The 21146-nt window shown below is 48.0% G+C and overlaps 2 protein-coding genes across 2 annotated transcripts; one reads left to right on the top strand and one right to left on the bottom strand.

Annotated features, from left to right (window-relative positions):
* The first annotated feature begins 285 nt into the window (after positions 1-285).
* Positions 286-6692, top strand: CHMP4A (charged multivesicular body protein 4A). Its single transcript, XM_030188276.1, has 6 exons — positions 286-453; positions 2062-2217; positions 2658-2835; positions 4632-4746; positions 5200-5317; positions 5435-6692. The coding sequence occupies exons 1-6, from the start codon at positions 423-425 to the stop codon at positions 5494-5496; spliced, it is 660 nt and encodes a 219-aa protein (XP_030044136.1). The 5' UTR covers positions 286-422; the 3' UTR covers positions 5497-6692.
* Positions 6311-11171, bottom strand: TSSK4 (testis specific serine kinase 4). Its single transcript, XM_030188279.1, has 3 exons — positions 10645-11171; positions 8490-8841; positions 6311-7810 (listed from the first exon to the last, which is right to left on the bottom strand). Exons 1-3 carry the CDS (start codon positions 10926-10928, stop codon positions 7505-7507), a joined length of 942 nt encoding a protein of 313 aa, XP_030044139.1. The 5' UTR covers positions 10929-11171; the 3' UTR covers positions 6311-7504.
* Positions 11172-21146: the final 9975 nt, after the last annotated feature.

Below are 21146 nucleotides of genomic sequence, written 5' to 3'. Positions count from 1 at the left end.
GCATGCAGTAAGTCTGCATTGGGATTACCACCGCTTTGCAACGACCCCCCCCCCAACACTGGAACTGGATAATTCTGCCGTGATTCAGACACATGGAATTCTGCTTCCTTTTGGAACGTCGCCTGGGACTCTGTTGGGCTGGATTGTGATAAGCGTCTGTGACGTCACCAGGGCCATTACGCAACGGCCCCCTTGAAGTCCCTCGTCCATCGCACGTCACGGTGCGTCAGTCATGTTGTTTCGGACGACGCGTGAGGTAGTAGGCGGGGTTCGTCTCCTGACGTCACACCCGGAAGTGAGGGCGGTGGCGGCGGCGCTGCTGCTGCTCTGCTTTGTTTTCTTTTATTTATTTTCCTTTTCCGTTTTGAAGTTTTTTTTGTTTCTACCCTGGGAAAGAAGCTGCAGCCGGGGGAAGCGGCGCCATGAGCGGGTTCGCCAGGCTCTTCGGGAAGGGTGAGGCGACGGTTACTTTAGAAACAAACCAAAAGAAATGTATCTATTATAAGGAAAGGGGGTGACGTCACGAGCCCAGGAGACGTCCCTCGTTAATATTAATGAGCCGTAATCCTCAGTCATTAATATTAACGTAAGGGTGAAAGTGGAACCCTGGTGGATCTGTTGTGTTGCACTAGTGTGTTAAAACGATGCAATTGATCAGTGTCATGCAGGAAGTCACTAATGGGCTGCAAGTGATTGTAAGCTCTTGGAGCAGGGTCTGTCTTTGTGCAGGGCTGTACAGCGCTGCGTATGCCTGTAGCGCTATAGAAATGATAAGTAGTGTGTCCTGTGTGATTAGTTCTCATTGATACTGTGGTGCAGCTCTAGGTTCCTGTCTGCCTCCTGGTGTGCTTTCACTGCACCTTCTTTCATCCTATATTTTCCTGGAAACCTGATACTCCCTTTTGATTTATTTATTTAGTTAAAAGCATTTATATCTTCAAATCCTTGCTCAAAGCCCACCTCTTCAGTGTCGCCTTCGGCACCTAACCACTTTACCTCTATTCAGGAAATCTAGACTGCCCCAACTTGACATTTCGTCCTTTAGATTGTAAGCTCCTTGGAGCAGGGACTGTCCTTCTTTGTTGAACTGTACAGCGCTGCGTAACCCTAGTAGCGCTCTAGAAATGTTAAGTAGTAGTAAGAGAGGGGGGGGGGGGTCCTGAGCCTCTGTATATAAAAAGGCAGAAGAGAGGGGGGGTCCTGAGCCTCTGTATATAGAAAGGCAGAAGAGGGGGGGGGGGGTCCTGAGTCTCTGTATATAGACCCCAACTTGACATTTCGTCCTTTAGATTGTAAGCTCCTTTGAGCAGGGACTGTCCCTCTTTGTTAAACTGTACAGTGCTGCGTAACCCTAGTAGCGCTCTAGAAATGTTAAGTAGTAATATCCCACATTTTCCCACTGGTTGTAGGCTCAGTGTGACTTACATAGGCTAAATCAGGAATACAGTACTAATGGCATATTAAAACAGTAAATTAAAGTTTGGTATTATATTAAACAGTAGAATAGTAAAGAAAATAGATTAAAGTGTTTCTGGATTATTTGAGACCAAAGACGTTGAACTGATTATGTTGCATCTGTAGAGTAGACCTTTTTGAATAGGGTGGACTTTAATAATTTTCTAAACTTTAGATAGTTCTGGGTTGATTTAACTAATTTAGGTAAGGCATTAGGCATTCCACAGTCGAGTACCCAAGAAACGGGGAACCAAGATGCTGGAACCAACTTTTCTTTAGAGCGGAGGAGTAACTTAACTGTTTAATGCAGTGAGGTGAAATCTGGGGTGGAATTGGGTTCTGTTCCCACTGCAGCGCCTTGTGACACTGGGCAAGTCACCTCACCCGCCTCCATTGCCCCAGGTACAAAAACTTCCTCGGTTCGTGGCACACTCGTACAGTTTGGTTTTCTGGATATCCATAATGAATATGCATGACAGAGATTCATGATGGATATCCTGAAAACTCGACTGGATGGTTGTACCCCAAGGGCTGGGTGAAGATACTTGAATGTAAACAGGTTGTACCACGGAAAGGTGTTCATCAATGCCCTTTTCTTTCTCTCAGGGAAGAATGGGAAGGGAAAATCGCCAAGCCCTCAGGAGGCAATCCAGAAGCTGCGGGAGACGGAGGAGATTCTGGTGAAGAAGCAGGAGTTCTTTGAGCAGAAGATACAGCAGGAGGTGACCACTGCCAAGAAGCATGGGACCAAAAACAAGAGAGGTAATAGTAATCAGGGGGAGAAGTTGGAGGTATCTCACTTGAGGAAGAACATCGGGGAAAGAAAACGAGAGGTTACACTAGGAAAGCCATCTTCCTCTCCTCTCCCACCATCCCTTTAGCTCTCATATCACCCTCTCTAGGGGCTGGCTCTCTTGTCTTAAGATGTTGTCCACACTCGTGCCTTCTTCCCTTTGCCATATCTCCACTGGGTGGACATGATTTTGCAACCCTTTTATCTCTTTTGCACCTGTGTTGCCAAAGCATCACAATGACTAATGAAAGCAGTGCACAGAGAGAAAAGAAACACTCAAGACATTCCTGAGTTCATGTTATATTATGTTGTTGTTTCAGCTGCTGTTTTTTTCTGCTTATTCTTTGCTGGTAAGGTTCGTGGGTTTTTGTACTCATCACATCCTTCTCTGCTGTCTCTCCCCAACCAGCGGCACTGCAGGCTCTGAAGCGTAAGAAACGCTACGAGCAACAGCTGAATCAGATCGACGGCACATTGTCCACCATTGAATTCCAGCGCGAGTCCCTGGAGAATGCCACCACCAACACAGAGGTGCTGAAGACCATGTCTGAGGCTGCCCGAGCTATGAAAGAGGCCCATCAGCACATGTAAGTACAGCTGTCGCATGACTACAGGAAAAGCAGGCCCATCAGCAGAGGTAAGTTTAGAAGTATGTGTGTGTGGCTGATGCTTGTAACGTTGACCCGCATAGCCCAGTCCCTGAGCTGTGTCCTGGAATATAAAAGAGAATTTGGGCTGAGGTTCCACATGGTGGCAGTCGTCTCCCCACTATTCCAGTACTCCACTGTCTGCATGCTTGAGGAGGAAGAGATCCCGCGGATCCAAAGAAATGCATCTGGCGGTTTTGTAGCAGGCAGCGGATCCCACGGAATCGTTACGTTTTTAGTAAATAGATCCGTACCGGATCTTCCTAGATTAAAACAGGCGCTGGTAGGTCATAGCATTAACGTGGCCAAGCTGCTTGGGGTACTACTACTACTATTAAACATTTCTATAGCGCTACTAGACTTACGCTTGGGTAGAGGAAGGGGTTTATTTGTTATATGTATGGGTTATATGAATATAGTACATATTTTTTTAGAGGGTTCTTTTCTTTAGCCTGCAGTATGAGAAATGTGTTTTGTTATAGCTACTATGTTTTTTTGTATAACGCCTATGTTTACTAAGCAGCGCTATTGGCGCTTCAGCGTTTTTAACGAGCATAAATGGTTTTCGCTCGTTAAATGCTAATGTGCCCATAGAAATGTATAGGCGCATTATACATGACCTGAACATGTATACTCTGGAGGAAAGGAGAAACAGGGGTGATATGATACAGACGTTCAAATATTTGAAAAGTATTAATCCGCAAACGAACCTTTTCCGGAGGTGCGAAGGCGGTAGAACGAGAGAACATGAAATGAGATTGAAGGGGGGCAGACTCAAGAAAAATGTCAGGAAGTATTTTTTCACGGAGAGAGTAGTGGATGCTTGGAATGCCCTCCCGCGGGAGGTGGTGGAGAGGAAACCGGTAATGGAATTCAAACATGCATGGGATAAACATAAAGGAATCCTGTTCAGAAGGAATGGATCCTAAGGAGCTTAGCCGAGATTGGGTGGCAGAGCCGGTGGTGGGAGGCGAGGATAGTGCTGGGCAGACTTATACGGTCTGTGCCAGAGCCAGTGGTGGGAGGTGGGGCTGGTGGTTGGGAGGCGGGGCTGGTGCTGGGCAGACTTATAAGGTCTGTGCCAGAGCCAGTGGTGGGAGGCGGGGCTGGTGCTGGGCAGACTTATAAGGTCTGTGCCAGAGCCGGAGGCGGGGATAGTGCTGGGAAGACTTATACGGTCTGTGCCAGGGCCAGTGGTGGGAGGCGGGGCTGGTGGTTGGGAGGCGAGGATAGTGCTGGGCAGACTTATACGGTCTGTGCCAGAGCCAGTGGTGGGAGGCGGGGCTGGTGGTTGGGAGGCGGGGATAGTGCTGGGCAGACTTATACGGTCTGTGCCCTGAAGAGGACAGGTACAAATCAAAGTAAGGGATACACAAAAAGTAGCACATATGAGTTTATCTTGTTGGGCAGACTGGATGGACCATGCAGGTCTTTTTCTGCCGTCATTTACTATGTTACTATTAGTGTTTAACGTGCCTTAAATTTAGAGGCGCGTTAAAAACGCTAACGCACCTTAGTAAACGTACCTCTAAGTATGCTATATATATTTGTTTTTCTCCATATGATTCCTCTGCTGTTACATCTTCTAATATTGTTATTGTTCTTTGTGGCGTAAATATCTCTAAGTTAAAAAAAAAAAAAAAAAGGAAAAAAATAATGCTTCTTGGAGTATATGGGGCTGGTACCACCCTCTCCTCTTTACAAAGAGGCTGAATCTGCCTGTGTTGCTTTTGAAGGGACATCGAAAAGGTGGATGACCTGATGGCAGACATCACGGAGCAGCAGGAGATAGCTCAGGAAATCTCAGATGCCATTTCCCGACCCGTGGGGTTCGGAGACGACATCGATGAGGTGAAAATACACGTCTCTCTTTTTCAGCCTCCTGGTTTATTTATTTGGATTTGGCTCTCGTCTTTTTCAGTTCTAATTCAAGACAAATTACATTTAAGTAGAGGAGGCATTTCTGTATTGGGTTTGTTTCTTTCTCTTATGCATACTCGGGAGACTTTATTGATACATGTCACCAAAGTAATACGTAAAGTGAAAAAAGTCAAAACGATATTAGTGAAATTACAAAACAGACGGGTCCCAAGTCCTTGTGCTGGTTCCAGTCCATGTTATCTCAAATGACATTTCTAGCCTCTGTGTGTCTCCATGTATGTCTGTCTTCTACCCACTCCGTCCATCCCGCTATCTCTCCGTCAGTCTGTCTCTGCTTTTAAGGTTTTGTTGCTGTTTCTGACTATGTTGGAGCTTTTCTGTGTGTGTCACTACTCATGTTCTCCCGTTTAATCCTCTCTTCAGGATGACTTGCTTGCTGAGCTGGAAGAGTTGGAGCAGGAAGACCTGGAGCATGAGTTATTAAGTGTGGGAGAGGAGGACCTCCCTAGCGTCCCAGCCAGCAAAGTGCCGTCTGTCCCAGGTACCTTCCTCAGGGATCAAGATTCAGCTATGAGCTGGGGGTGGGGGGGTTGAATAGTCAGAGAGTGAGAGAGGAGATGGCAGTTGGATCTCATCTGCTTTGTTGTTTCACTCCTAGCCTCCCGAGTGGTGGAAGATGATGATGATGAGATGAAGGAGTTGGCGTCGTGGGCATCCTGATCTCTCGGAGAAGAAACCCCATCACACACAAGAGTGCAGAGGGCATGCAAGAGGGGGATTTGGGTTTGGGTCAGGACAGATGTAGAAGGGGGACACCCTAGGTTATTTTTCTCTCAGGACACTGCAACTTCCCTCAAATCATAACTAGTAAGAAACTGGCTATCGGTGGGAGCAGGATTACAAAATAGTGCTATGTCCACATTTAGGAACAGCAGTGTGTGGTGAATGTAGACATGACATGTGGCTCAGGTGGAAAAGAACATAAGGTCCAGTTGGTCTCTAGCTTAATCTATTCCCTCACCCTCGGCATCTCTTTAGCTCAGGATCCCTGCCCTAACCACTTCTGCACCTTTAAGCCAGTCCCTCGCTTGGAGCTTTTGTTATCCAGACAGCTCACCCAGTCCAGGCCATCCCTAATGACAGGACTCTTCTTCCTATGCTCTGTCGTTCTCCAATCCCTGCTTCATCACCAACCCATAAAGCATGTTCCATGGTGCCTTATCTCTCCCCCAACTCCTGCCCCCCTTTTCCTCCTGATTAAGAGAATTTGGATTGGGCTGTCCGGTCTCTATCCCGTTTATCAAAGAAGAGCAGCCTGTACTAAGTTCTTGAGCTAAATGGACAATTTGCATCCCGCCTTACAGATTTGGATCATTGGAACCAGAGGAAGAGGCCTGGTCCTACACTGTTTGGTAGGAAACCCAAGTCCCATTCCCAGGTCCGTTATAGTGTTGGCCAGTGGGATTTGAGAGGTTTTCAGGGTGTCCTCAGTGCCTAGTTTTCAGATACATTTGCATAGATTTTGTCTGAGAATTAGCTAACCAGGTTCATTTGCATAATTGGCTCCCTTGGGAAAAACCAGAGCTGTTTCTGGCCCTTGAGTACCGAGGTTACAGGATGTGTTGATTTGGTGAAGCACCTCTGTCAGTGGGATGTGATTGGGGTGGGGGAGGGTTCCCCAAAGGCAACTCAGTCCCCCTCTGTGTTCTTTAAGGTACTTTGTATAATATGTGCAGTAAATAATTTAATCGGGTAACAACAAAAAAATTACAGTATATTTGTGTCTGTTCTGCCCGCGTCAATCCATCATTCCTCTGGATAACGAGGGTTTTGGTAACTCCCGATTTCTGCTGCTGTTTAATCACATTTCAGCCTTATTTGGATTTTATTTTTCAAAAGATGTGGAAAATAATAAACATATGAGATTTAGAACAAAATCTAAAAGTTGTTTCTGGAGATTATTCTTTGAAATTCTCACCCAAAAATTAGTTAACCAGCCCCCAGAACTTCCTCCTCTGCCCCACAAGAAGATTCCTTCTTTCTCCTTCCCATCCCCAGTCCTCTCGGCCTCACACTGGGAGGAAACTGTCTCCCTTAATCTGATCCCTGGAGATCTCCCTCTGCTCCACACTGAATAAAACTCTCCCCCCCCCCCCAAAAAAAAAAAAAAAAAAACCCTTTCCATCCCCAGACCTCTCCCCCTTTTCCCCTCCATATTGCCCTCCATCCTGTTCCCAGAGGTGATTTACTGTCGTACACTAAAGGAGGCTCTATCCTTTGCACTCCTGGAGCTTTCCCATCTGTTCCACGCTGAGATAATGTTTTCTCCCACCCTCTGCTCCCCAAAAGAACCATTTCTGCCCCATTCTAGTAGGCACAGTTTCTGTCATGAGTCCCACACTGAATAGGCTCTCTCCTTCCCATCCCCAGTGCTCCCTTCTCTGTGACACACTTAAGGAAGCTGTCTCCCTTCTCTGTACCACCCTGCGGGGGGGGGGGGGGGGCTGTCTTTCTCTGTTTGATATAATAAAGCACATTCATTTTCTCTTGGTCTAAGTTGGACAGTGGGAGGTACTAGAAGGTTACTACTGTTTTTATTTCATTGATACTAGGATTCAAATGTAGTTTGTCTTCTTCTGCCTTCCCTCCTGTATCCTGGAGGGTCTTTGGTTAGCACTAATTGTGCCCAGGGAAGTGGTGATAATGGCCCAGTTTCTCTGCTGCAGTGTTAATAGGTTCCCTGGCTCATGCTTCCCTTCAGTCGAGCCATGCTGTCACTAGGGGTGATGTAAAGCCTCATGGTTGCTTCGGGGACAATGACCTCTCTTACAAACTCATCACGCTTGATCATGGGCACAGAGGACGTGGAAACAATCGATGAGTTTTCGCATGAGATGGGGGCACACATGGCTTCCAAGGCCTTGATTTCGTGTTCAGGCCTCTCAGGTAGGAACTTCAGCACCCAAGGACTCCGCAGTACATCCAGGATTGTAATGCGATGGGGAGCCGGTGTCAGCATCTTCCAGACCAAGACCTGTAAAGCAAAATACATTAGAGAAGAGGCCTGCATCGGGGTGTGCTAGATAGATGTGAGGGAGGTCTGCTTCAGCACATTCTGGAAAGGCATGAGGACGAGAGAGAGGCTTGTTTTTCAACATGTTCTAGAAAAGCATGTGTGAAGCTAAGAGAAGCCTGCTTCAGCGTGTTCTAGAAAAGCATGAGGCTGAAGCAAGCCTCTCTCTTTATCATGCTTTTCTAGAACACGCTGATGCAGGCTTCTCTTAGCTTCACATTGTTTTCTAGAACAAGACCTGTGAATCAAAGGAAAGGCTTTAGAGCGAGGCCTGCTTCAGCAAGTTCAAGAAGGACACGAGAGACTGAGAGAGGCCTGCTTCAGCATCTTTCATATACCAAGGCCTGCAAAGCAAAGGAAGTGTTAGAAAAGCCTGCTTCAACATCCAACAGTACCAGTGAAAGAGCAATGTTAGAGAGAGAGAGAAGCAGACAGAGATATCAAGAGGCAGAAACAGAATACCCGAGTAACCCATGTGGAGACGGTGCATAACAGAGAATCTATTGCTAAGATCCCAATGCTACACCTGGAGCATATCCACTCCCTGTGATCATGGGCACCCTGGAATAACCAGCAGTTGAAATTCTGTAGGGCACAGCCCTTGCTTGGGAGTGGGGGGGGGGGGGGGGGGAGAGAATACCTTGCTTTCCTGGCACACCTTCTCCTTCTGGGGGAAGGACACCTCCGTCTGCATCTCCTTCAGTAGTTTCCTTAGGTTGGTGTCGTCAAAGGGCAGGTGACCTGTAAGGAGGGCATAGAGGATGACGCCCATGCTCCAGACGTCGGCCAGGAAGGGGTTGTAAGGATTCCCAAGTAGAATCTCGGGACAGGCGTAGGCATAGCTGCCGCAGTACGTCTGGCTCAAGTTAGAGAAGCAATTGAGGTTGCGGGGTCCCCCGATCGAAGAGGCAGCCGTCAGCTTGGAGAAGCCAAAGTTTGAAATCTTGATGTTCTCGGCCGTGTCCAGAAGGAGGTTCTCCAGTTTCAGGTCCCTGAGAGATTGTGGGGGGGAAAGAGAACGGTGAGAGAGATGGAGTTGTAGTAGCAGAAGTTTTTGGGAACTAAAGCAGGAAGAGAGTTCACGCATGGAACGGACACAAAAGGAACCTTAGTGGCTGAGCAAGGGAAGGAAATGATAATGGGCAAGATTTGGGACAGCAAAATAACGGGTACAAATGAACAGAATAGAGTGGGTGGATCAAGTGACTCAAACAGATTTGGTGCATAAGCCATAAAGTGTTTTCTATATCTGAAAATTTGTTTTATTTTGTTTTTCTCTCATTACTATTCCATATATTCTATCCCTCCTTCCCTGCTTCTGTTCTCCTTTTTTGGGGGGAGGGGGCGGGTTCTGAGGAGTGTCCTGAATGGCACTACTGTGTCGCTACGATGTTGTCTTTATTTTTATAACCTTTCCTGTCCTAATGGAATTCCTTTAGTTATTTCTTTATTGATTGATATGTGTGTGTAAACCGCTCAGACAGACTTTGCTGGGCGGTATAACAAATATTGAAGAAACTTGAAACTAGCCTTCAGACTACTGGTCCCCTATGTATAGCTTATTGATTGAAATTACTATACATCAGTTCAGTCTTACAGACTTGCAGGTTCTATCGCATATCAACTTCTTAAACAAACTTCATGATCGATAACTCCACCCTCTTCTACCCCATAGTCTCTTTACCCTCCCTCTGTTTCTGCAGCCAGTACAATCTGAATCCCCGTCGCCTCCTCTCCACCTCCCCATCCCTGTCCCCAAGACTACACTCATTCTTTCCCTATCGCTAATAATTGCTATTGAAGGAAAGGACTGACTATGACCTTCCCACACTGAGGAAAACACTTCTGTTTCCTTTTTTTTTTCTTCTTTTTTTTTGCTGCTCCAATGTCATTAGGTTATGGACTTTGTTCCTCCAAAACCAATGAGCAAGGGATTCATCTTGTGTCCCAATGTTGGAAAAGACATTTTTCTCCCACCCAGCAGGCCTTTTAGCTAAGCAGTCTTCCTTCTTTTCCTTTCACTCCCAATATTTCCAGCTTACCTACAAATATACCCAACCCTAATTGCAAACAGCCCAGAATACACACCCTCTCTTCCTTTCCCTCGTCAGTCATCTCTTTCTCCCTCCTGTGGCCCTTGTCCACTGTACTTTATGTTATTGTATTATGGTTTGTTTATTAACTATTGTACGCCACATTGAGCCTGCCCATGGGCGGGAATATTGTGGGATATAAATGTTATAAATAAATAAATAGATTGCCCTATTAAATTTGCCATGTATTGTAATAACTCCACAACATATTGTCTAGTTAAACCAGTTCTGCTTCATCTCACCTAAGTGTTGCGTATTAAAATAGCGGGAAGATTGTGTTACCCATCCGATACCAATACAAACATCACTGTAATTGCAGAGAAAGCATATCTTATATCTATCTGAATAAATCCGCATATAAAACCTTTCTGACTTCAGGCAATTTTATTGAGCTGATAAGCAGGAAAGAGGGTAGAACATACAGAAAAAGCGCTGAATTAGCACTCGGAACGTTTTAAGTAGCTTGGACCTCGGCTACTGCAACATGGATTCTCTGCTCTGACAAACGCTTGCAGCGGGGTTCTACAGTGCATGACAAATGATCACTGCAGCCACCTCGACTTGGTTTCTGACACTTTAAAACAGCGCTATGAAGGACAGAGGATGGACAGGCTCTTCTGCGTAATGGCATTACTGGGTCGCTTGTGTAGGATTCCCTCCCCCAGTGTTCCCTCACCTTCCACCAAATCCACCGGGCCTTACCTGTGTACAATTCCTTTGCTGTGGATGTAGCCCATTCCGAGCGTGAGCTGACTGAACCACTTCCCAGCCAGAGCCTCCTCCAAGGGGCCCAAGGCCTGAATCTTCTCCAGGACATCGCCCCCTTGGGCCAGCTCCAGAACCATGTACATGCGACTAGTGGTCTCTATCGCCTGGTAGAAACTGATCAGGTTCTTGTGCCGTAAAACTTTCATTACCTGAGGAAGGAAAGAAGTGAGATCGGGTAACACTGTTTCCCGAGATGCAAACCAAGAGGCAACCGTCATCTCAAATCCACTAAGAGGAAACACTAGCAACTAAGGCACATGGAGATCACTTGATATGTTGCCTGTTAATTTCAAACTTTGAAAACTCTTTTTATCGTAGCATAAACATCAATAAAAGATCGAGAGTGGAGGAGTAGCACATTTACAACCTGCTTAACACCATCAACACATCTCAAGACGGGGAACAAACACATAAAAATGTATAAAAGCAATAATGGGCGTAGGACAATTTTGCCTTGCAACGTAAAGAGTTACAATCGGCAAATCTCAGTAGCCTAAAGAAAAATGGAGTAGTCTATAGCATTATTTTTTTTTTCTTGAACAACCAGGTCTTCAAATCATGATGAAACTTCTCGTATTGCTGCAGTGAATGCAAAATAAGGGTAAGGCATTCCACAGTGTAGGGCCACTACCCCCTATATACAACTTTTCTTCCAAGAGACTAAATTAAATTCCTCGGCCGATGGAAGATCTACTTTCCATCGGTTCTCAAAATGTAAACAGCGTGTTGGGATGCACCATATCATATGAGATGAAGCTAAACTATGGAGAATTTTAAAAACAAAGGGACTTTATTCTTGCTCGGTTAGGCAGCCAATGTAATTTTATTTATCAAACATTTAGTACAGCTATCCCATCTAGAACTCCCCCCCCCCTAAGATTATTAGGAGTAGCCTAATGGTTCGTGCAGTAGGTTGTGAACTATGCTTGACTCACACCTTGGCTCCCTGTGACCCTGAGCAAGTCACTTAACCCTCCATTGCCCCAGGTACAAGAAACTTAGATTGTGATGTATATAATGATGCATGATCTGCTTTAGTTGTACCATAGAAAGGCAATATATCAAATACTTGATCCATTGAGAGCATAAACCTAAAAATAAGGTTATTTTTTTTGTCACGGTCTGCATAAAATCCATTTCCAGGTATCAGGAATGAAACATGAAATCTTAAAAGGCTGGTGCATAACCAACCCAACAGAACCCCAAGTTATGATCCTAACCCCCCCCCCCCCCAAACTTTTACAGATCAATTTTATGGGGCACATCTGTGGTTCCTTCGGAATGCGCCCAAGCAAAAGGATTCCTCACCACCCCTCCTATCAAATTATAAGTTCCAGATTCTTAAACAGGACACAAGTATCTGGCAGAAACCCAAATCATGGCAACATTCCATGTTACCAATCCCAGGGCAAGCAGTGGCTTCCCCAAGTCTGTCTCAATAGCAGACTATGGACTTCTTCCTCCCAAGAACTTGTCCAAACCTTTTTTTATACCCAGATACGCAAGCCACTGTTACTACATCCTCCGGCAAAGAGCTCCAGAGCTTAACTATTTGTTGAATGAAAAAAAATATTTCCTCCTATTTGTTTTTAAAGTATTTCCATGTAACTTCCTTGAGTGTCCCCTGGTCTTTGTACTTTTGGAACGACTAAAAATCTATTCTACATCATTCAGGATTTTGTAGACCTCAATCATATCTCCCCTCATCCGTCTCTTTTCCAAACTGAGGAGCCCTAACCTCTTTAGCCTTTCCTCATATGAGAGGAGTTCCATCCACTTTATCATTTCAGTCCCTCTTCTTTGAGTTGTTGGATTATGTGCTCAATGTACGTTGCATTTAAATGTCTGACACATTTAGAATGAGCTCAGTCGCAGCGGAGCCTACTTACCAAACCTCTAAACATCCAGCTTTGAAATAGAACCAGGTCTCCTACCCACTGCAGCATTTCCAGCTATAGTTCAAGCTGAGATTGAGTCCTGGTCCCTAACCAATGTAAAAACTAGGGCTGTACTGAACAGAGGCATAGCTAGGTGGGCCCCCACAGATTAAGCCCTGGCCGCCTCTGGACCTTCCCTCCCGCCGCCGACCCTCCCCCATCGCCGCCGCCAGGTACCTTTGCTGGTGGGGGGGTCCCCAAACCCCACCAGACGAGGTCTTCTTCAGTGCCGGTTGACTCCGGTGCTTTTGCTGATGATCTGTTTCTGACTTCTGACTCCTGCGTGCACGTCCTGCACGGGGCTACCTACAGGACATGCATCAGGACATCAGAAATAGATCATCAGCGGGGGGTCCAAAGTGGCGGACGGGCTAAACTGTGCCCCCTCCCCTCAGGCTCTGGACCCCCCTCGCGCTGAGGTCTGGCTACGCCCCTGGTACCGAATATTAATATTCGATTTAATCTGGCCCCAAATACATACGTATTTCTACGAATAGTGATTTAAATTCGAATATTAATAATCTGGGGCTCTCCTGTGCTAAATCCTGCTGAAATAATAAACTCTTGATTTCTGATTTCATGTTGCTTCTTTTTATTTGTTATAGTAAAGCTCATTATTCGTATTTGGTATAATAGTAAATATTATAGTAAAATATGCTACAATTGGTAAGGTTTGTAGATCGTATGTTTATGGTGAGTGGGCAGCGGGGCTGGTGGTTGGGAGGTGGGGATAGTGCTGGGCAGACTTATATGGTCTGTGCCAGAGCCGGTGGTGGGAGGTGGGGCTTGTGGTTGGGAGGCGGGGACAGTGCTGGGCAGACTTATATGGTCTGTGCCAGAACCGGTGGTGGGAGGCGGGGCTGGTGGTTGGGAGGCAGGGATAGTGCTGGGCAGACTTATACGGTCTGTGCCAGAACCGGTGGTGGGAGGCGGGGCTGGTGGTTGGGAGGTGGGGATAGTGCTGGGCAGACTTATACGGTCTGTGCCAGAGCCGGTGGTGGGAGGTGGGGCTGGTGGTTGGGAGGCGGGGACAGTGCTGGGCAGACTTATATGGTCTGTGCCAGAACCGGTGGTGGGAGGCGGGGCTGGTGGTTGGGAGGCAGGGATAGTGCTGGGCAGACTTATACAGTCTGTGCCAGAACCGGTGGTGGGAGGCGGGGCTGGTGGTTGGGAGGTGGGGATAGTGCTGGGCAGACTTATACGGTCTGTGCCAGAACCGGTGGTGGGAGGCGGGGCTGGTGGTTGGGAGGTGGGGATAGTGCTGGGCAGACTTATACGGTCTGTGCCAGAGCCGGTGGTGGGAGGTGGGGCTGGTGGTTGGGAGGCGGGGACAGTGCTGGGCAGACTTATACGGTCTGTGCCAGAACCGGTGGTGGGAGGCGGGGCTGGTGGTTGGGAGGTGGGGATAGTGCTGGGCAGACTTATACGGTCTGTGCCAGAACCGGTGGTGGGAGGTGGGGCTGGTGGTTGGGAGGTGGGGATAGTGCTGGGTAGACTTATACGGTCTGTGCCAGAGCCGGTGGTGGGAGGTGGGGCTGGTGGTTGGGAGGTGGGGATAGTGCTGGGTAGACTTATACGGTCTGTGCCAGAACCGGTGGTGGGAGGCGGGGCTGGTGGTTGGGAGGCAGGGATAGTGCTGGACACACTTGTACGGTCTGTGCCAGAGCCGGTGGTTGGGAGGTGAGGATAGTGCTGGGCAGACTTATATGGTCTGTGCCAGAGCCGGTGGTGGGAGGTGGGGCTGGTGGTTGGGAGGTGGGGATAGTGCTGGGTAGACTTATACGGTCTGTGCCAGAACCGGTGGTGGGAGGCGGGGCTGGTGGTTGGGAGGTGGGGATAGTGCTGGGCAGACTTATATGGTCTGTGCCAGAACCGGTGGTGGGAGGCGGGGCTGGTGGTTGGGAGGCGGGGATAGTGCTGGGCAGACTTATACGGTCTGTGCCAGAGCCGGTGGTGGGAGGTGGGGCTGGTGGTTGGGAGGCGGGGACAGTGCTGGGCAGACTTATACGGTCTGTGCCAGAGCCGGTGGTGGGAGGCGGGGCTGGTGGTTGGGAGGCAGGAATAGTGCTGGGCAGACTTATACGGTCTGTGCCAGAACCGGTGGTGGGAGGTGGGGCTGGTGGTTGGGAGGTGGGGATAGTGCTGGGCAGACTTATACGGTCTGTGCCAGAGCCGGTGGTGGGAGGTGGGGCTGGTGGTTGGGAGGCGGGGACAGTGCTGGGCAGACTTATATGGTCTGTGCCAGAACCGGTGGTGGGAGGCGGGGCTGGTGGTTGGGAGGCGGGGATAGTGCTGGGCAGACTTATACGGTCTGTGCCAGAGCCGGTGGTGGGAGGTGGGGCTGGTGGTTGGGAGGCGGGGACAGTGCTGGGCAGACTTATATGGTCTGTGCCAGAACCGGTGGTGGGAGGCGGGGCTGGTGGTTGGGAGGCGGGGATAGTGCTGGGCAGACTTATACGGTCTGTGCCAGAGCCGGTGGTGGGAGGTGGGGCTGGTGGTTGGGAGGCGGGGACAGTGCTGGGCAGACTTATACGGTCTGTGCCAGAGCCGGTGGTGGGAGGCGGGGCTGGTGGTTGGGAGGCAGGAATAGTCCCTCCAGGGACTTATACGGTCTGTGCCAGAACCGGTGGTGGGAGGTGGGGCTGGTGGTTGGGAGGTGGGGATAGTGCTGGGCAGACTTATACGGTCTGTGCCAGAGCCGGTGGTGGGAGGCGGGGCTGGTGGTTGGGAGGCGGGGACAGTGCTGGGCAGACTTATACGGTCTGTGCCAGAACCGGTGGTGGGAGGTGGGGCTGGTGGTTGGGAGGTGGGGATAGTGCTGGGCAGACTTATACGGTCTGTGCCAGAACCGGTGGTTGGGAGGCGGGGATAGTGCTGGGCAGACTTATACGGTCTGTGCCAGAACCGGTGGTGGGAGGCGGGGCTGGTGGTTGGGAGGTGGGGATAGTGCTGGGCAGACTTATACGGTCTGTGCCAGAGCCGGTGGTGGGAGGCGGGGCTGGTGGTTGGGAGGCGGGGACAGTGCTGGGCAGACTTATACGGTCTGTGCCAGAGCCGGTGGTGGGAGGCGGGGCTGGTGGTTGGGAGGCAGGAATAGTGCTGGGCAGACTTATACGGTCTGTGCCAGAACCGGTGGTGGGAGGCGGGGCTGGTGGTTGGGAGGTGGGGATAGTGCTGGGCAGACTTATACGGTCTGTGCCAGAGCCGGTGGTGGGAGGTGGGGCTGGTGGTTGGGAGGCGGGGACAGTGCTGGGCAGACTTATATGGTCTGTGCCAGAACCGGTGGTGGGAGGCGGGGCTGGTGGTTGGGAGGCGGGGATAGTGCTGGGCAGACTTCTACGGTCTGTGCCCTGAAGAGCACAGGTACAAATCAAAGTAGGGCATACACAAAAAGCAGCAAATATGAGTTATCTTGTTGGGCAGACTAGATGGACCGTGCAGGTCTTTTTCTGCCATCATCTACTATGTTACTATGGTAGCAAACCATCTTAGCTTCAACTAGGGGGTGCATTACCTGGATTTCACGTGGTAGGAACTTGTCCAGGTATTCCCCTGACACCTTCTTCTTGGAAATGATTTTCATAGCCACATTGACCTTCTGCTTCTCCAGCTTGGCTTCATACACCGTACCATAAGAGCCATGTCCGATGGTCTTGGTGATCTGGTAGCCATATTTTTCCATCACCGAGCGGGGATCCACGGCGGGGTCTGCAGTGGTCTGTGTCTCCACGCCTTTTGAAGTGGCCATGGCTCATCAGGTGTGTGAGAGAGTGGGCTGGGGGGGGGAGAGCTCCCGGCCACCCACACTCTCCCCCCCCTTGCCAACAAAAGAAATCGTCACCACGGACTTAATGCGCCCAGCGGCGCTGAGACAGTGAGGCCCCCTCCCACCTCTTCATCGCCAATGAACCAGCTTGTTGAAAGAACGCACTTACAAAGTTTGTAATTCCCCCAGCTGCACGTCACAGTGATGTGAAGCCCACAGGAAACTTCTCCCTGCTGGAATGAGAATGGGTGAACCTCTAACAGTGGTGTTTTCCTACTTCTTCTCCTCTCAGGGTCCCTTTGTTTTCTCCTGCTTGGGGTGTTGCCGGGTGGTGGAGTTCATGGTTCCCGGGTTCCAGCTGTGACCTCGCAGTGATGTCACAATCCACACCTTAGCCTCAATGTCCAGTGCTTCCTGAGTGGCTACTCCAGCTGTGATGTCACTGCCCAGACATAGGTAGAGAAGGTTCCCTTTCGGTTCCCCTCCAGGGTGGGCTGTCCAGCGCAGGCTGCAATGTTCAAGAGTACAATGATGTCATGGACCTGTCCACCATGAGTGTGTGGAGGAGCTTGGCATCTTGGAGCAAGGGAAATTTGAAGGCTTCCCCTGTTCATTTTTTGAGGAAATCCATCCCTCTGGGATAAAGGCATTACACACATTTCTCACCATTCAATCCTAGTTTTTTATATTTTGGGAATATGGTTGTAACAAAATTAGGGTAAGGTAGGTTTGATTTTTTATCTGGTGTTATTTGGTTTTTGACTCGGGAGGGGGGGGGGCATTGGGAATACCTTTCAAGCCTCAGGCATTTTTTTTATGTGTGTCTCTGCCTTGGCTCTGTGTCTATTGGGTTTCTCTCAGGAGCAATATTTTAATGGCTAGTTTTGCGCATGCCATGATGGTAATGAATCTCACTTCCTATGCCAGGGTATATGTAGTTTGATCTCAGTGTCTCATACTTACTGCTGATGCTCACTGTTGTACTTGCATCATCCCAGAGGGAACTTCCAGATTCAAAAGATATGTGTTGGCAGCCTGTCAAGGTGTGCTTGAAAATTCCTTGTAATCAAGCCTGTGGTACTGAAAACTATGGGAACTATTTCTGCAATTCTCTTCTCCAGTACAGGGCTATGGCTCCTCTCTCATGCTCTGCAGATCTAGTAGATTCGAACAAGTGATGAGCTCATCAGCTGTGTATCTCCTCCAAATGAAACCTTTTGTACTGGGAGTTGAAAAACTAGGACACATTTGAAGCCATGTGATTAACCAAATACATGCAATGCGTGTGCCCCAATGCAAAAAAAGAAAGTTGGAAATCACTGCACTGTGGGCTGGAAACACACTTCAATCACAATGGCTAAATCTGAGCTTCCCAAACTGTGGGTTGGGACTCCAAATGGGGTCATGACCTAGGTGCACTCTCCATAGGTATATCATCATTCAGCACCAGAGTCCTCTGGCAATAAACCTTAGGTATTCACCTCTGGAGGGGAGGGGGGAGGCACAACTTTTTTTTGGCAATAATCATGGTGGTCACAGGCACAAAAAGATTGATTAAAACCAAAGAAAAAAAAACAGCCTAGTGCTTCCCAGTTTCGCAGCTGTAGGCTTCTAGGTTTGTAGTTGAGCCCCCCATTACCTCTCTACCCTCCTCTCCCCGTATGTTCCCACCCGTAACCTCCGCTCTCAGGACAAATCACTCCTATCTGTACCCTTCTCCACCACCGCTAACTCCAGACTCCGCCCCTTCTGCCTCGCCTCACCTTATGCCTGGAACAGACTTCCTGAGCCCATACGCCGTGCGCCCTCCCTGCCCATTTTCAAGTCCTTACTCAAGGCCCATCTCTTCTCCCTTGCTTTTGGCGCCTAACCACCTTCCCCATTCCAGATACATACACTGACTACATAGCTTATTACCTTTAGATTGTAAGCTCTCTTGAGCAGGGACTGTCCTTCCCCTTGTCTAAACTTGTACAGCGCTGCGTAACCCTGGCAGCGCTGTAGAAATGCTAAGTAGTAGTAACTACTTATGACACAGGGGCCAGCTGTTTGTATGCAGTAGAGCTCGAGAACCCCTCCAATACTGAGGAAATTCCTTCAATGTATGTGGGGGGCTGGAGGGGTCATTTATTGAGTTTCACACTTATGTTTACTAAACACTTGTACAGTCTTTTTCAAATTTTGGGTCCTACAGTTTATGAGATCTCAGTAAGCTCCCTTGCTGTCTCAGCAGCTCATCCATCTCCAAGTCAGGCAAGAACCCCTATGTGACTTCAGTTCTGGTCACCGTATCTCAAAAAAGATATAGCGGAATTAGGTTAAAAGTAGAGCAACCAAACGATAAAGAGGATGGAACTCCTCTCATATGAGGTAAGGCTAAAGAGGTTACGGCTCTTCAGCTTGGAAAAGAGACGGCTGAGGGGGGAGGGGGATATGATTGAGGTCTATAAAATCCTGAGTGGTGTAGGGCAGGTGAAAGTGAATCGATCTTTCAAAAAGTACAAACACCAGGGGACACTCAATGAAATTACATGGAAATATGTTTTCACACAAAGAATAGTTAAGCTCTGGAACTTGCTGCCGGAGGATGTGATAATGGCAGTTAACATATCTGAGTTAAAAAAAAGTTTGGACAAGTTCCTGGAGGAAAAAAAATCTATAGTCCATTATTGAGATAGGCATGGGGGAAACCACTGCTTGCCCTGGGTTTGGTAGCATGGAATGGTGCTGCTATTTGGGTTTCTGCCTGGTGTTTATAACCTGGATTGGCCACTGCTGGAATCAGGAAATTGGGTTAGATGGACCATTGGTCTGACCCAGTATGGTTTTTGTCCCCATCTCTGCCCTGTCCCCAAAGGCTCTGTTTCTGTCTCCATGAGCTCAGTCCTCATCTGCAAAAGCCTCAAACACTTATGATTTTATATTTAAATATTTTTATTAAAGTATAAAAAGGAACAATATTGTGTACAACTTTTGTTTACAAATCACAAATAGAAAACAAGAATCACAACGAGCAGCTATAATACCACCCCCCGCCACCCTCTACCCTTCCAACCCTAACAACAGCTGACTTCTACCACCCGATTAACTCCTAGAGGGGAGAAATATGCTCTATGAAGCACTGTTATGATTTTTTTTTAATATATGGATGAATAAGTCATCAACAATCTCAGGATTCAATCTAGCTCTCCTGTCTTCCACAGTCCTTCCCACAATAGAAAATGTCCTTTCAGAAGACGTGCTGGTAGCAGGAATGCACAGGAGCTCCATGCAAGCTTTTCCAGTTTTGGCCACCATTTTTGCTTGTTTCCCTAAAACATCAAAACATTGTTGTCTGCATTAGAGAATGACACAGGGATGGAGACAAAGTCTGTCCCCCACCTTGTCCCCATCCAGTCTCTAGTTCCAGCTCCTGGAGTTGCCATCAAAGCCCACTCCAGCCTAATCGAATCCATCTTGTCATTTGCGAGACTCAGACTGTAAAAGTCTGCCCAGCACTGTCCTCGGTTCCAGCTACTTGACATTGACGCCCTTTCCAGCCCATCCTCAACTGTGTTTCCCATATACAGAACACAGACCTACAAAGTCTGCCTGGCACCAGCCTTAGGTCTTCACAGCCATCCAAGGGGGCATTATTTGTTTATGGTTCGCTTATAATCCCACATTTTCCCACTCATGCAGGCACAATGTGGCTTACAAAAAGTAAAGTTACAAAATAGGAAAGTAAGAAAAGTATACAAGGAACAGCATCTAACAGGGTGAAACTAAGCAGAGTGAGGGTCTGGGAGGGTGCATCAGTCAGCAGCGTAAAGGGGGGAGTAAGTCTTAGCAAAGAAGTAGATCTTCAACAACTTCTTGAAGAGGGTGTGGTCTGCTTGAGCTCTAATGAATGATACTGTAATTTAAGTTGTAGTTTACTAAGTATTACCAAAGGACCTGGGGTTCCTAGCCCATTATAAACCATAAAACTGTATGTCTCTGTTGATCACCCTCCCCTCACCTACCCACACCCATCCTGTTAGAATATCAATGATATGCTTTGATGTCCCCATGCATACCTCCTACCCACCCCCATCCTCCCACCCTGTCAGACTATCATAGTAATGCTTGAATGTTTTCACTTATATACACTGTCAGCTAGCACATTTGCTTATTTCCGATCTGACGAAGAAGGGCAACCTTCGAAAGCTAATCAAGAAATGTATTAAGTTATGTCCAATAAAAAAGGTATCATCTTATTTTCTTTTCCATGTTTTATTTTGTTTGATTTCTATTGATAACCTTAAGAGTGGACTAACACGGCTACCACACTCCTCTACTTAAGTATTACCAAGAATTGGAATCCAGAGCATATTTCCATAAAGTGTATTCATTAATTCTTTCTAAACCGCTTTTGCTAACAAGCAGTTCAAACCAGTGTACAGTAATCATAAAGCATAGACAAGGTAAGGAAGAGGAACTATAATAATGGATAGGAATGCGAAATACAGGCAACAACTGAGAGAGAGAGAGACTGCACAATTGCACCCTTATTATAAAAACTCAGTGTTGACATTTTGGTTTCCATGTTGTGCAACGTCATTAAACGTCAATAAAGGATAGATGGATGCGACACGAGAGCAAGGCTTGGAACGCACCGGGAGAGGCTATTGGAGCACCAGAGTGAGGTTTGGAATTCTCCGAGAAAGGCTATTGGAGCACCAGAGTGAGGTTTGGAATTCTCCGAGAAAGGC

This window comes from Microcaecilia unicolor, chromosome 14 (assembly GCF_901765095.1).
Source record: "Microcaecilia unicolor chromosome 14, aMicUni1.1, whole genome shotgun sequence".
NCBI classification, from domain to species: Eukaryota; Metazoa; Chordata; class Amphibia; order Gymnophiona; family Siphonopidae; genus Microcaecilia; species Microcaecilia unicolor.
Note: the sequence above shows the minus strand (reverse complement) of the source record. Positions and strands in the feature narration are given on the sequence as shown.

Bases quoted from the DNA above. Each gene is read 5' to 3' on its own strand.
- CHMP4A (XM_030188276.1), top strand. From the start codon at position 423: ATGAGCGGGTTCGCCAGGCTCTTCGGGAAGG. The intron at 2,218-2,657 runs GTAATAGTAATC...CTCCCCAACCAG, and splicing joins TGGGACCAAAAACAAGAGAG to CGGCACTGCAGGCTCTGAAG. The intron at 5,318-5,434 runs GTACCTTCCTCA...TTTCACTCCTAG, and splicing joins CAAAGTGCCGTCTGTCCCAG to CCTCCCGAGTGGTGGAAGAT.
- TSSK4 (XM_030188279.1), bottom strand. From the start codon at position 10,928: ATGACGGTTGCCTCTTGGTTTGCATCTCGGGAAACAGTGTTACCCGAT. The intron at 8,842-10,644 runs GTAAGGCCCGGT...ACAATCTCTCAG, and splicing joins AGCAAAGGAATTGTACACAG to GGACCTGAAACTGGAGAACC. The intron at 7,811-8,489 runs GTATTCTCTCCC...TTTGCTTTACAG, and splicing joins AGGTGTGCCAGGAAAGCAAG to GTCTTGGTCTGGAAGATGCT.